This window comes from Pseudorca crassidens, chromosome X (assembly GCF_039906515.1).
Source record: "Pseudorca crassidens isolate mPseCra1 chromosome X, mPseCra1.hap1, whole genome shotgun sequence".
Lineage (NCBI taxonomy): Eukaryota > Metazoa > Chordata > Mammalia > Artiodactyla > Delphinidae > Pseudorca > Pseudorca crassidens.
This window is the reverse complement of record NC_090317.1, coordinates 113,138,790-113,154,397: the sequence shown is the minus strand read 5'-3', so window position 1 is coordinate 113,154,397 and position 15,608 is coordinate 113,138,790. Positions and strand designations below refer to the sequence as shown.

General features: G+C 42.9%; 1 protein-coding gene across 2 annotated transcripts in view; it reads left to right on the top strand.

Annotated features, from left to right (window-relative positions):
- The first annotated feature begins 212 nt into the window (after positions 1-212).
- Positions 213-15,608, top strand: part of PDK3 (pyruvate dehydrogenase kinase 3) — a 76,986-nt gene continuing 61,590 nt past the window's right edge. For both annotated transcript variants that reach the window (XM_067723413.1, XM_067723411.1), the window contains exon 1: positions 213-526. In XM_067723413.1, the coding sequence (XP_067579514.1) occupies positions 421-526 (106 nt within the window). In that variant the 5' untranslated portion in view covers positions 213-420. The remainder of the gene's footprint in view (positions 527-15,608) is intronic.

Here is a 15,608-nt window from a genome sequence, read left to right as displayed (position 1 = left end):
CCGGGACGGGACAGGGTGTAGATGCACTTGCTGGGCCTGTCTGGGTCCCGGGAGCGAAGGAGGGGGGCGCCCCCGGCTGCACTCCGGCAAAAGAAAGCGAGGGCGGCAGCGGCCAATCAGCAGCCAGCGCGTGCGGCCGCGCGCCCCTCGCGCCCCCCGCGCGCCGCGTACGTACGGCGGCTGGCTCCGCCCCCGTGGGCGGGGCCTGGGGAAGCCGCGGGCGGGCGGGCGGCCGGCCGAGGCACGGGAGCTGCTGGTGGTGCTGCTGGTGGTGCTGCGGCGGCTGCACCCGCGTCGCCGAGGCCGAGACGGAGGCCAGGGTGCGCGCTTGGCGAACTTGCCTAATCCGCGCGGCTCGGCTCCACCGGCCTTTGCGGCCGCTTGAGCGTCTTGACTGGTCTCTGCGTTGCCCCGACGAGGATGCGGCTGTTCCGGTGGCTGCTGAAGCAGCCGGTGCCCAAGCAGATTGAGCGCTATTCCCGCTTCTCGCCATCGCCGCTCTCCATCAAGCAGTTCCTGGACTTCGGTAAGTGCGGGGCCGCGGGTCGCCACGGTCCCCACGGCCCCGGGGTGTGGGGCCGCTGCCTTCTGGGCCCGCCGCCGCAGGTCTCCGCCGCCTCCGGGCAAAGTCCATTGGAACCGCGGGCGGGGCTCCGGGGTGCCGGGGGGCTCGGATTTCGGGGCGCAGAGGGGCATGGCCTGGCACCCGCACACCCGCCGGGGGCTTACCCGGAGACACAGAAACCGCATCCGAGGAGCCTCATTCCGGGCGGGACTCTCCAAAGCTGCCGTCGTTAGCTTCAAATCTACTTGACACAGACCTCACCGCCCTTAAAACTTCGGAGCGGAGTGTGGGTGGCTTTTGAACGTTTTTGTATTTAGATTCTTTTTTTTTTTTGGATTGGGTAAGAGCTGTTTAGAAACACTTTGAGGTCGAATAAATTATGCAATGGCATTTTGTTCCTTTTCTGCTCTTAAGGTGCTCCTGTCTGGCCGGAGCGCCAGGACTCGAACTGCTGTCTCGTTCGTGCAGTGTTAAAGCAGTTAGAGGCCTGGACTGCAAAAGCCTTAGATGCTGGGAGGAGCGGACGTGTGGGCTCCTAGCGTCAGAGCAGGGTCTCGTGCCAGCACCTTTCGCCGCGCCTCTCCTTCTGTGTCCCACCTTCTCCCCTGTCGGGCGGGACGTTGGGCAGCTTCCACGAATTGAGGTGGGAGCGCAGAAGACCCGGCCCCCACCCTGCCTGAGGCCTAGCTGAGATGGGAATAGATTCCACGACCTTCTGTTAACTGGATCGTGTTTCCCCAGAGTGGTGCCGTTTCAAGCGCGGAGGGAATCCTCTAAGTTGGGTGAATGTGAGGCAGCTGGTTGTGGAACACCTGAAAGTATTAAAACAGAAGTGCGCACCCAGCTATCAGGAGGGAACGCGGCATCCTGGAAGGAAAAGAAAATGGAGCAGCAAAGATGTTCTAAGCTCTCGAGGGAAAATAATGGGGCGGCTGGTCGTTTAATGACTTTTAAGTAAATGTCAAAAGATGGTGTCAGGTAGGCATAAAAACCTAAGTGCAAAGTAGGTAGCACATTCGGAGAAGACCCAGTAAGCACCATGTGATGTTGTCCATACTTAAGTTAGGATAAAAAGAGAGGAATAGGTTAAAGTTGAGACCAAATTAAATTTTAAGAAACCAGTTTGCCAGCGAATGATGAGGAAAGTCAGGGTTCAGTGACATGTTGATCTTTGTATCTTAAACTTCAGTCCCAGAAGCTTTTCAGTAGTTTTACTTTACCGTCTGTGGCCACTTGTGAGAATTTTAGAGGTTTGAGGCAGCCCCCAGACTTCAGAGTTTAGAAAGAAAATGTCGCTGTTGCTATAAATAGCAACATTCTGTCCCTGATTTATGGTTTAGAGAGATTCTGAAGGTATCGACTTTTCATTGGGGTAAACTGAGACAGGTTAATTCACAGTAAAAGGAACAGAAAGAATCCAGAGACTCCCAGTTCCTTCCTTCCACCCTCAAAGTTGAAGTGATAGCTCTCATAGCTTGGCGAAATTTTGGTTGATTTATTTCTATAGCAGCTAATATCTACCATGTTAATAGGTGTCTTGGCAGAGATGTTATTTGAGTAGGAAAACCACAGTGGGGCATAGTGGTATCGTGGAAAACCCGTGGGACCATTATCTGGAAAGAAATGTTCTAATTCTTGCTCTGCCACTGACTCAGGAGCCTGGCCTTGGCTAAGTGACTGAACCTCACTGGGGTTCATTGTCCCCGTCAATAAAACACGTGGATTGTATAAGGTCATCTCTAAAGCACAGTTCCCAAACTGTGTGATCCTAATTTCCAAGGAAAAGGGATGAGCTTTTTAAAAGAAAACTACCAAATCTTTGGATAGGTATTTCCCGTAAGAGCCTTCTGACCTATTTTGGGAAGAGTGGAGGGGATACTCTAATCTAGGATAATGGAAGAAGCCTAATAATTGAAGTCTTTTCCTTATAAGGAAGCTCACAGAAGAGCTATATATAATTGTAGTGGAATGTGCTAGAAACTCAAGGCTCATTTGTAATGCCCAGAGACGAATCAGGTGGCAGGCAGTCTATCTTTAATGCCAACAACTAGAAGAGGGTTGTCACACAAAGGCCATTTCGACTTCTCCCTTTCTCTTGGTTCTTCCAGCTCTGGATAGAAGTCCGATTTTGGCAAGTGGTGCGGGAGTTTGAGAATTTAGCAAGGATGTGGGGATATTTTTAAGGTGAGAAGGAAGAAGAGTAAAGAGGCTTTATGCCCCTGAATGATTGGAGAACACTGCAGGGGAGGGCCACCTCCAGTGCTTACAGGCCCTGAGTGGGAGCAGCAGATGACTACACGAAGCCAGCTTGGGGTGGGGGGCCGTGGCAGCCCCGTCCACCCCGTCTATGCTGGCTCCGGAGGGGCAAGCTGACCGGCGCTGATTCAGTATACTTTCAAGACCTAAGGCTCAAACAGAACAGACGCGTGAACTATGCTGACCCACAGACTGCCACTTCGTGACGTTCTCCCTGGCTACTTTGCAAACGGGACCGAAGTTTTGGACTAGAATACCTGGACAGGGACCAGAGAAAGAATATCCACGGAATTTCACGTTTACAGTATTTGTTAGAACCGCATCAACAAATTGTGGTTTCTGTGGGCACTGAAGCAGCTTTCTTTCGCGAATGTATCCCCACTAGTAAATGAGATGATCTTCCTTGTTTAAGAGGGAAGGCTAAAACTGTGTGTTACTCCAGAAGCAGTGACTTTATTTGAAATGAGGCCTGCTCAATCTCAGCACTCTTGACTTTCTGGGGCAGGTCATTGTTCGGTGGAGGAGGGGTGCTGTCCTGTGCGTTGTGGGAGGTTTACGAAAGCAGCACCCCTGGTCTCTCCGCACTAGATGCCAGCAGCACACCCCGCCCCCGCCCCCCCCCCCCCGCACTCCCTCCACACACGAGTTGTGACAACCAAACATGTTTCCAGACACTGCCATGTCCCCCAGGGGAGCAAAATGCGTCACCCTCTGTTGAAGACTACTGCTGTAAAGCATTTAGATGCCTGCATGGTCTTCATGCCTGTGCCCCAGTCCTCCAGACTTTACTATAAATGTTCTGGGGGGGCTGGGCATTGTTATTTTTGGTTGTTCTTAAGCATAACCAGGGTTGAGAACCACTAATTAGATGATCTTCTGGATCTAGAGTTGTCCCCCTTTCATCCGTGGGCCGTATTTCTCTATGCCCTTTAAAATAAGAAGAGTTTTCTTGAGCTCAATCTTTACTTGAAACATGGCCTTGCACACAGTTAGCAAGTTTAACAAGAATAGCAAGCGTTCTAAATGGATCATGAGTTTATAAGGGCAGTAGTGCGTTGTGAAAGGTGAGATTAAAAAAAAAAGAGATTCTTTTTGGCCTGAGATTATAGTTACATGGTTCCAAATTCAAAAGGTACGAAAGGACATAGAAAAGTCAGCTTCCTACTTTTGTCCACTAGCCTCCCCATTTTAAAATAAACGGCAACTTGTAATACTTTTGTCCGTACCTTTTTAAACTTCATTCCTTAGACAGCTTTCCATATCGTAACTGCAGAACTTCCTTTTTCTTTTTTATGGCTTCTGAGAATTTGTTTATATGAGTGTACTATATTCATTAGCCAACTCTCTGTTGACGGCTAGTAGGTTGTTTCCAATCTTTGCTGTGACAGCCTGTGCTACGCTGAATTACTGCATTCATCATTTCATGCGTGTGTGAGTATATATATAGGACAAATTCCTAAACATGGCATTTCTACACCAAAGGCTATGTGCATTTGAAATTTTGATAAATATTGTCAGATTGCCTTCCATCGAGGTTGTCTGTCTATCCTCTCACTAGAAGTTTCTGAGAGTACCTATTTTCCTACACTTTTACCACATTGTTGTCAAACTTTTGATAAGTGAAGAAGTGTATCTAGATAAAAGTTTTTTCTCCTTGAGGAAAGAAATTTTTTAAATTGAAGTATAGTTGATTTATAAGATTATATTAGTTTCAGGTGTACAGCATAGTGATTCAGTATTTTTACAGAGTAAAATATTTTAACTAGCTTTTTATTATGGAAAATTTGAAGCATATACAGTACTAGAGAGAATAGTTTGATGAAATCCTGGGTTCATTATATTGATCTGCACGTGCTGTTTGTCTGTGGATGTTGTGTGTATGTGCAGTCTGTTAGATTTTCTTATCAATGTCATGCTTGTTTCAGAAGAAATACATTTTTTTCTGCACTAAGACCAGTTTATCTTTTGAACTATGTGTTCTTCAAAGATCTGGTAGAATCCACCCATGAAACCTTTTAAACCTAGTGTGTCTTGGGGACTGTTGCTTTTTGACAGGTTTCTCTAGTCTGTGGTATTGATCTGGATAGATTTTCTATCTCTTCTAGAATCCATTTTGATGTATTTCTCTAGAAAATTATCCTAGTCATCAAGGTTTTAAAGCCAGTTTGCAAACTGAGATAGTAATTAGTCTTAATTTTCTCTGTGGCTGATCCTCCTTTATTCCTTCTATATTCTCCCCCTCTTTTGTGATGAGATTAGTTGTTGGTTTATATGATTGGATTCACTTATTAGCTTTATGACTTTCGTTTTCTAGTTCATTAATGTCTACTTTGATTTTATTAATTCCCCCTCATGTGCTCAGTGTTATTTTTTTTCTTTTTGAATGGCAAAATTCATTTCTTCTTTGTTTATTTCAGTATTTAAGGCTACAGGCATTCCTCTGAACACTGCTTTAGCAGCTGATGTGTATAGTGTTTGATGCTTTTTCTCCCCAGCTCTTCTGCATCTTCAGGTTTTTATTCTTATGTGAACTAAGACTTGAGTTTTATTTTATTTTATTTTTTTATAAATTTATTTATTTATTGGCTGCGTTGGGCCTTCATTGCTGCGTGCGGGCTTTCTGTAGTTGCGGCAAGCGGGGGGCTACGCTTTGTGTGGCACGCGGGCTTCTCACTGCGGTGGCTTCTCTTGTTGCGGAGCACGGGCTCTAGGCGCACGGGCTTCAGTAGTTGTGGCACACGGGCTCAGTAGTTGTGGCACGCGGGCTCAGTAGTTGTGGCTCGCGGGCTGTGGAGCACAGGCTCAGTAGTTGTGGCACATGGGCTTAGCTGCTCTGTGGCATGTGGGATCTTCCCAGACCAGGGCTCGAACCTGTGTCCCCAGCATTGGCAGGTGCCTCCCAACCACTGCGCCACCAGGGAAGCCCAAGACTTGAGTTTTTAAATTTCCAGTAGAAGTGCACCCTGTGTTTTGATTTTGTTGATTTTTACTTTTGCTGCATTGTGATCAGAGAATGTTATCGGAATCATTTCTTTAATTTATTGATGTTTGCTTTGTAGTCCAACCTGTGTTCATTTCCTGTCACTGTTCCTTGGGCAGCAAAAAGAAGGTTATGTTCTCTTCTCAGGTTACAGAGCTTCATATATCAAATCTACCATATTAATTATTTTATTTGAGTTTTCTATACCTTTGCTTTTTTTAATCTACTGGATCTGTCATGGGTCAAAAGAAGTTCAGGTCTCCTAATAATCCGATTCTGTTTCTCCAGTTATTGCCTATGGTTTTTGCTTTGTGCCTGTTAATGTTGCATTTGCTGCTTAGACATCCTTAACTGTCATTTCGAGATGCACGCTTTAGGGTACAGAGTGCTGCCCTTTGACTAGTTCAGTGCTTTTTGGCCTGGATTCATCCTTACGTGACATTGAGATCCGGAGCCCTATCTGCCTCTTGTTTTCATTTTCTGCTAGAGCATTTCTGAATTTCTTGAAATGTAGTATAAAGCTGGGTTTTGCTTTTGTGAGTCAAACTTTTTCTTTTATGTGGTTAAGTTTAACCAGTTTATATTATTGATATGACAGATCTGTCATCTGTAATGATAAACATCTATAATTTTCTTTCACTTTATGTCTTTAATACCTGTAATTTTTCTACCATATTATATATCTTGCTTTGTTTTGTTATATTTCTTTCAGTAATTAGGTTGGAATTTTTGGTTCCAGGGATTATCTTTCTACTGATTTATTTAGACTTTCTTTGTCCAGTATGGTCACCACTAGCCAGCTGAACCTATTGAGCCCTTGAAATGTGGCTGTTGTGACTGAGAAACTGAATTGATTTAATTTACATTTAAACTTAAAAGTGACACTTGATTCAGTTAATTGGAAAACTTTTAAGTATGTTTAGAACAGTTTGGATATGTGAATCTACCTTAACTGTAAATTTGATGAAATCTAATTATAGGCCAATTATTTCTGTTAGAAATTTAGCTTTTGAATTGAGATGTAAGTATGACACACTGGATTTCAAAGACTTAATATAAAAATACTAAGCTATCTCAGTATGTTTCTGTATTGATTCCACGTTGAAATGGTAATTTTGGGGGTATGTTGCATTAAATTAAACATCAAAAATTTCACCTGTTTCTTTTTATGTTCATATGGCTGCTAGGAAGTTTAAAATTACGTGTGTGGCTCACAGGTTTCTATTGGACAATGATATATTAACTCCTTATAAGGAGTAATAGAAATATCACATTTTAATGTTCAGAATAAACATTTATTGATTTTATTTCTCAGTTTAACTTTTACTCTTTTTTTTCCTGTAAACCTGTTGCTCTCAGGAGTTTTGGACCAATTAACTGTCTTTGAATGGCAATTAACGTTACCGTGGTTCTTTGTGATGTTTGCAAAAGCTTGAGGTCTTTCTGTTAAGTGGTTGTTAAGAATTTAAAGTTCTCTTAGTGATGTAAGAAAAGGAGAACTTGGACTGTATGACATAACTTAAAGATAGAACCTTCTGAATCTTGAATGAGTTCATAGGAAATGATTCACAGTTTCATCTGGACATGCTTTTCATCTTTCAGCTTTACCCTGTCCACTTCGGGTTCCTTCATTAATCACTCTGATCCGCTCCCTACAGACTGACTTTCTGTTTTATTTCCCAGTTGCTTTGCACTCGTCTTTTGCACAGCTGCACTTGTATTAAACATATTTGCTCCTGGCTCCTGTTCTTTGATTTTATTCTAAACTGTCTCTTTCCAGAGGGTAGGCACTCACCTGTTCTTTGTACCCTTTTCACAGCTTCCTCGGCTGTTTGCTTTCTGCCCAGAGTGGGCGCTTCATAAGTGGTGATTATTGACTCCATTTAAAGGTTGTTAAACATTATGTCACTTTAATTTAGTCAGTTGTTATATAGGTCTAAACTTCTGTAATGTCCCCACATTTAAATATAGCATCTCTGAAATAAAACCACCAGAAGATACGTTGTCTGACAATAGGTTGTCTGACAGCTCTGTCTTCTTTTCACAGAGAAGATTTCTGTCATAATTACACTGGTTCTCTGAACCTTGGAGCCTTTAGCTATTAGAAGGAAGCAACCAGTTTCCCTGTTTTTACTCTTCTTGAGGTTTGAAGGCCCAGCTGCCCTCTGTTTTCCTTTAGAAAGTATTTTAAGATTCCAGTATCCACTGCGAAGTTGACTTTGGTTGCAAATGACTGCTCTTCGGAAAGCCTTGAGTTTGTAAGTCACGCTTCTTAAAGCCTGATTACTACTGGGGAGAAGAGTGGTTTTGTTTCTGGAGAAAATGAGGAGAGTTTTTGGGTTTTGTTTTTTTTTAATTGTGTTAGGAAAAGAGAGAAGCAGTAGCATTTTGTTTCTGAGTGTGTACCTTTTGTACCTTTACATATATGTACATGACACACCTTTTCTGTAAGAGATGATGTTCTTCTGTGAGGAGTTGCCAAGAATTAGACTAATCTGTTTAGAGACAGAAGCTAATGATTCAGAATTAAAGGGGAAGAGTACAATTTCATTTAGGGTAAAGATATCTAACGTGGCTTAATGCACCTTGATCAATATTTAAATTTAAAGAAAGAATTGGCCTTTTGGGCCCTAAAGATCTGATATGACTGGATTTCAACATAACCTGGTTTATCAGGCTCTGAGCGTTTAAGGTGTAGTTCCAGCTTTGTTCGTTCTCTCGGCAGTTTTGTGTGCTTCTGAAGGGGAGACATGGCCACACGTCCTGACCTCTTGATGACTGAGTGGTTTCGTCCCATTAAACTTTGGGAAGTTGATCAGATTGTTGGCAAGATTTGAGAAACCATGGTCTTATTACTGGATGGAATCAGAAAATATCACCATAAATTTTCATAAAATGAAATTCTATTACTTTACTTCCAAGATTATCTGATTTACTTCCATGATTATCTGATTCCAGAGTTGGACAAATCCTTTTTTTTTTTTGAATGCCATGGTCTAAGACAGGTTATCGAACTATAGCCCGAGGGCCAGCCACCTGTTTTTGTGTTACAATTAACAGGCTGTATTTTTAAGAGTAGTTTTAGGTTCACAGCAAATACGGGCAGAAAGTACAGGGAACTCCCATACACCAGTGTGGGACATTTGTTACAGCTGATGAACCCACACTGATCCATCATTATCACCCAAAGTTGATAGTTTCTATTAGCGTTCAGTCTTTGTGTTGCATGTGCTCTGGGTTTTGCCAGCACCTATTTTTGTAAATAAAGTTTTATTGGACCACAGCCATGCCCATTCATTACATAGCGTATGTGGCTTCTGTACCTCTGCAACAGCAGGGTTGAGTAGTTGCCACAGAGACGATTTGGCCCACAAAGCCAAAATGTTTACCATCTGGCCCTTTACAGAAAGTTTGGACCTCTAGTCTGAGACAGTTTGGCTCCCTGTTAAAGAAGTGTGCAGTGATCGCTGTTAATTGGCATTTCAATGATAAAGCTTTGTTTGTCCGGCATGCTAGTAACAGTAAAACTTGGCTATCTGGAGTGTGACTTTTGGGGTAGCTAGGACTCTTCCAGGTGATCGGTGGCTTACCTATAGGGTATGTGCCCCTGTGTGGAATTACCATGTGAAAGGCTTGGAGGGATTTTATAGCTTTAATCTCTAGGGCTGTCACCAAAGTTTAAGTGTACCGGTTTCTCCACAGCCCTGCCAAAATGAGGTTTTATGACTTCAGTTGTATAGTAGGTAACATAGAAGCTAAAAGTTTTATCTTTTCCCCTTGTGGGTTTATTTTGTGCATTTTGGTGTGTGTGAAGTGCCCTTGACCATTTAGTAACTGGACTCGGGAGTTTTAATCATTTGCGTGCACTCCCTGTGTCTACTTGGCATAGTAAGCTATTGTGCTGTATATCTATTGTTTCCTCTTGTGCTCCCTTCTTTGGTAAAGTAATTATCAAAGTATACAACTAAAGGCGTTCGGAAAGAATATCACCTCTAATTCTTCCATCCATTTTTTGGTGATAGCGTTACATCTTTTGCCCATATATTCACATATGTTGACACTGATTATTGGTTTCCTTTTCATTTAGTGCACAGTCTGAGTTTTAATATACCCAGTCATTTGCAATGCTTTTATCATGGTCAGATTTATCACCTAGAGCAGTATGTAAACTGTCACTAAATCCCTCTGGAATTTGTTGCCATCTCTGTTGGGACGTTTGCAGTCAACTCACTTTTACTCTGTTCTGCTGTCCATTTGCACAGCAGCAACTATTAAGACCTCCCGTCTTTCTGTCTTGTTGCTGCTTTATCACAAAGTTCACAGAATAGTTTATATTTGTGGATTCTCTCTGAAAGGACAACTTTTCTGATTTCGACTAAATACCATACGCTAACTTTTGCCTTGTGATTTCTGTGAAAATTTGGTGACGGCAGCTCCTTATTTATTAGTTTAGATGTTTAGAAATTCTCGCTGTTCTTGCCCACTTATTCTTCTTGGTAAATTAGCTAAACTTATAGAAAATGTGCTAAGGGAACTGTGGATGGGGTACCTGGCGTTTATTGAAACTAGCCTGGAAGCATCTTCAGGTAGCCCGTTTCACCATATTTGTGGCAGAGCTGGGTTTGATTGCCCTTCATATCCCTCGAGGAGAACTCCTTTCCTAGTCATTGTCTCATCTTGACTGAGATTATTCTTGCTGCTCTAATGAATGGCACAAAAATTACAGCAAACTATTTATTATATATTACACAGGTCGATATTTACATTCCCTGTGATTGAATATTTGGGGTTCTAACTTGGTAGATTATTTCCCTAAGCATCACCCAAGCAGTTGTGATTTTATTTTCAGTCTTAGACTTGACCTCTGATTCCACTCAACCATTTGAGTTGTACGAGTGTTTCTTTCTTACTAGGGCATGGAAGTCAGTATATAATAGTTTCACTGTTGGGAATAAATTGCTACGTATCTCTTAACATTTTCTCAAAGCATGAAGTTAAGTATTCCCATGTGTTGTTGGCCGGAAGACAGTAGGGCCCTTTGAAACATGTAACATACATACCTTTTCCCAACAAATTATTACATCTTCATTGACCAGAGCATATTCAGGATTTACCTGAACCTTCCCTTGGATCTGTTCTAGAAGAGTCCAGTGTTTCCTTAAGCTTGGTAGCAGATGCTCCTTAATACTTGACTGTGCACTTTGTATAAATCTGGTTAATTTCTCCTCTTCTGAGGAGAAATAGAAAGCAAAGTGTCATTGCTATATTAACATTCCTATATTGGTCATGTAATGCGCTCAAGTGTGGTCAGTTTCCTAGGAGGCTGAAACAAAACTCAAACATGAAAATAGAGACTAAAAATCGATGGGTCAGTGAAAAAGTTGGGGATGCTTAATAGCCACTGTCTGAGCCTGAGGAGTTCTTTGGTTTATTCCCTTGTTGAATTTCCTGTGATTAGATGCTAGTCAGTGGATCTCAGTCCTGGGTGCTTGTGAGAATCATCTGGGGAGCTTCTAAAGCTAGTGCCACCTGTCCCCCCACCCTCACCCTGTAGAAGGCAATTACATCAATCTCTGAAGGTAGGGTCTAGGTGCTGGTATTTTTGACTTACCCAGCTGACTGTAATGTGCTTCCAGAGTTAAGAACTGTGTTAGATCTGGTAAAAATTTTTCCCAAGAGCTGTGAACCACTTTAGGGGATAAAGTCTGTGAGATGCTGAAGGTTAACACGTAAGGAGTTTAGGAGTCCATCAGCATTTTTTTTTTTTTTTTTGGCCGCGCCGTGCAGCTTGAGGGATCTTCGTTCCCCAACCTGGGATTGAACCCGGACCCTCAGCAGTGGAAGCACTGAGTCCTAACCACTGGACCGCCAGGGAATTCCCAGGAGTCCATCAGCATTCGTTGAACTTTCTGGATTCGGAATGGAGTGGAAACTGAGAAGCATTGGGGAATTGTCGAGGCTTAGTTTCTGCCTTTGAGGGGCTTATAGATAAATGAGAAGTCGAGACAAATATGTCAATATATATATAGGCTGTCCAGAATGTATGCATCCCATGAGTTTGTGTCATGCTTTCTCTACCTCCCCCTTGGAGGTTCGTGTAATAGAGGTGGTTTCTGGGTATGTGTGAAGTGTTAACCCAATTGTCCTTTATCCAGAGCATCCTTGGAGGCTTTCTTTGTTTCTTTCTTAGTTTTTTGGTAGAAAACCACTATAATGTATGTACTCTTTTTCTTGATTTCTAGCTCCTTTCATTGGCTACTCACTCCTAGCAGTGCTCTCTCCACAGTTGTCCCAGAATGTACATTAGGCAAGGTTGGTGTAGGATACATAACTGTAAAGTGTACAAACCAGAATCTTATCCTCATAGATTGATTCAGTGGGATCCTGAGCTTAACGATCATCTGTCCAACCTCCCCAGTTTACACATGAGAAAGTAGAAGCCCCGAGTAATGAAGAGACTGCCCAAAGCATCAGCTAGTTGTTGACCTAACATCTTGGCTGCCTCTTCCAAAGTGAGCCAGAAATTATTCTTTCTAGGAGGTGAAGGGAACTTATATTTGTGTACCGCTCTCCACCAGACACAATAGTAGTCAGATGTAGCTGTAATTCTCACAGCATCCAGGTGAAATAGATGTTTCCATTTTTTGGATGAAGACGCTGAAGCTTAGATGATTTAAATATCTTGCCTAAGGAAAGTTAGGAGCAAAACCACGGTTAAAATGCAGGTCGATTGAGCTTTTAAACGTATGCTTTTTTTCTTTCAACTTAACATACCATTTCTTACCACATAATATACCATTTGCCACAGTGCAATTCTTTCTAGCAAACAGAGTCTCTATTAGTAATGCTTGGGGTCTTGTCTAAATTTGTTCTTTTAGACAGTCTGGAAATTGCATAATCTAATGTTTGTCTAGTCTTATCATTTCGGAGCTATCAGATTGCTACCTCCTTCATTTACTTACACTAGAAACAGTTTTTATTCTGAGGACCTACACTTGTTAGTTTATTGTCTTGTTAGCCTATTGTCTCTCTCTGGAAATATGATAACGGGTCTATGTGGACTTGTACTCAAGGCTTGGTTTCTGGTGCCTACCACCAGTGCGAGCTTGGGCAAATCACTTAATCCCACTACACTTCGATGTCCTGATCTACAAAATGGAAACGATAGCATCGAATCATAGGCCTGTTGCACCCATGAACTCGAGAACATGCAGCACGGCGCATGGCGCATGGTAGGTGCTCAGTAGATGTTGGCTGTGCTTTTGTTATGGGAAGTTAGTGACACAGCATTATCCTGGACAAAGTCAGCTTCCTGCTAAGAATGAAAACTGCATAGGGAGCTCTTAACCTCGAATGTTAATTATCTTAAAGTTTGTTGGCTGAAGGTCCCAGCCATATAAACTGATCATTTTCCAAGAAACGTAGCACTTTCAGCTCGTTTGTGCTTTGAGCGTGACTGGCTTTGGATCTTCTTCGTTCACTGTAATGGTTAACTTAAGGTTTTGCCTCAATTAACCTCAACGATGAGTACAGTGTGGTGTTTACTTAACTGTTCCTGCTTCCATGACAACAAGACATTCTGTAATCCACCGTTAGGACTAGATCCTAAACTCCTTTCTGGAATTAGGACGATGTGGATCTGTGTGGTGTTAGCTGGTCAAAGCTCTATTTGTGATGTCAGTTCTCAACACATCCTTGCCTTTTCTGTCCACTCGCTGGCCTGACACACCATATTGACAATTACTGTCACTTTCCCTCACCTTCCTTGTCTACCTTTTGGCTCTTCTTCCCCTAACTATAAGGATTGGAATACCCCTAACCAGATATACAGAATGAAGTGATCTATTAGAGGAATTTACCATTACCAGCAAATGTCATCTTGAACCCCTGAATTTTATTTGCTATTGTAAGTTTATACTGCAACTTACTAGGTATTTTAAGTTTCAGTTCTAATCAGGAAATATTAAACACCTGCAATGTGCCAGGTATTGTGCTGATGGACTGTTCAGTTTTTTGAGGAATCTTGGGATCCATGGGACATAGACCTCAGTGACTGGGAGTGATGACAGAGGGGTTGCCCAAGCCAAGGGCACAAATTGTGGGCCCACGGTGGAATCTACTCACAACTTGGTTTGGCCTTATGTGGCATACAGAGGGGCAGGTTTCTCACTAATCTGTTCATGGATACATATATTTCGAAAGAGTCAACAAATAGGATCTCTAAAGAGAGAGGATCAAGGTACTAGTGGCTGTCGCTCATGTTCCCTCAGCACAGACATAGATCTCCTTCAGGGGAGGATCCAGTAACCCTCACTTACCTTAATTAAGAACCCTGTCGTGATCACCCTGTACCCTCTTTTCTTACAAGAGCGTCAAAAACCATTACATGAAGGGTAGCATGGGCTTCAGCCCCCATTAGGAAGTTCTGCATATAGTAGCACGTTCTGTATGAGATTTTTGTTTGTTTTTAGAACAGAATGGCTCTAGTAGGGTGTTTTTCTTTAAAATAATAGAACGGCTCTAGTTATAGGAAGACCTTTTTCAGAAGACTGCTTTTTTCTTTAAAAACTCATTTTATTTTTTAAAAATTGAAGTATAGTTGGTTTACAATGTTGTGTTAATTTCTGTTGTACAACAAAGTCATTCAGTTACACATATATACATTCTTTTTAAAAATATTCTTTTCCATTATGGTTTATCATAGGAATTTTTTTAATATTTACTTTTATTTATTTTCTTTTATTATTTTTTTGGCTGCTTTAGGTACGTGGACTTCTCTCTAGGTGTGGCATGCGGGTTTTCTCTCTCTAGTTGTGGCACGCAGGCTCCAGAGCACGTGGGCTCTGTAGTTTGCGGCACGCAGGCTCTCTGTTGAGGTGGGCAAGCTCAGTGGTTGCGGCGCACGGGCTTAGTTTCCCCGCGGCATGTGGGATCTTAGGTCCCTGACCAGGGATTGAACCCGTGTCCCCTGCATTGGAAGGCAGATGCTTTACCACTGGGCCACCAGGGGAAGTCCCTATCATAGGATATTGAATATAGTTCTCTGTGCTGTACAGTAGGCCCTTGTTGTTTATGCATTCCATGTATAAAAGCTCACATCTGCTCACCTCAACCCCCCACTCCAGCCCTCCCCCGACCCCCTCCCCCTTGGTAACCACCAGTCTGTTCTCTATGTCCTTGAGTCTGTTTCCATTTCGTAGATAGGTTCATTTGTCATATTTATAAAAATTATTCATTTATTTTTGGCTGCGTTGGGTCGTTGTTGCTGTGCGTGGGCTTTCTCTAGTTGCTGCGAGCAGGGGCTACTCTTTGTAGTGGTGCGTGGGCTTCTCATTGTGGTGGCTTCTCTTGTTGTGGAGCATGGACTCTAGGCACGTGGGCTTCAGTAGTTGTGACACGCGGGCTCAATAGCTGTGGCTCACGGGCTCTAGAGCACAGGCTCAGTAGTTGTGACGCAGGGGCTTCGTTGCTCCGCGGCATGTGGGATCTTCCCGGACCAGGGCTCGAACCCGTGTCCCCTGCATTGGCAGGCGGATTCTTAACCACTGTGCCACCAGGGAAGTCCCCATTTGTCATATTTTAGATCCCACATACAAGCGATACCGTATGGTATTTGTCTGTCTGACTTCATTCAGTATGATAATCTCTAGGTCCGTCCATGTTGCTGCACATGGCATTATTTCGTTCTTTTTATGGCTGAGTAGTATTCCATTGTATATATGTACCACATCTTCTTTACCCATTCATCTGTCGATGGGCATTTAGGTTGATTCCACGTCTTGACTGTTGTGAATAGTGCTGCTATGA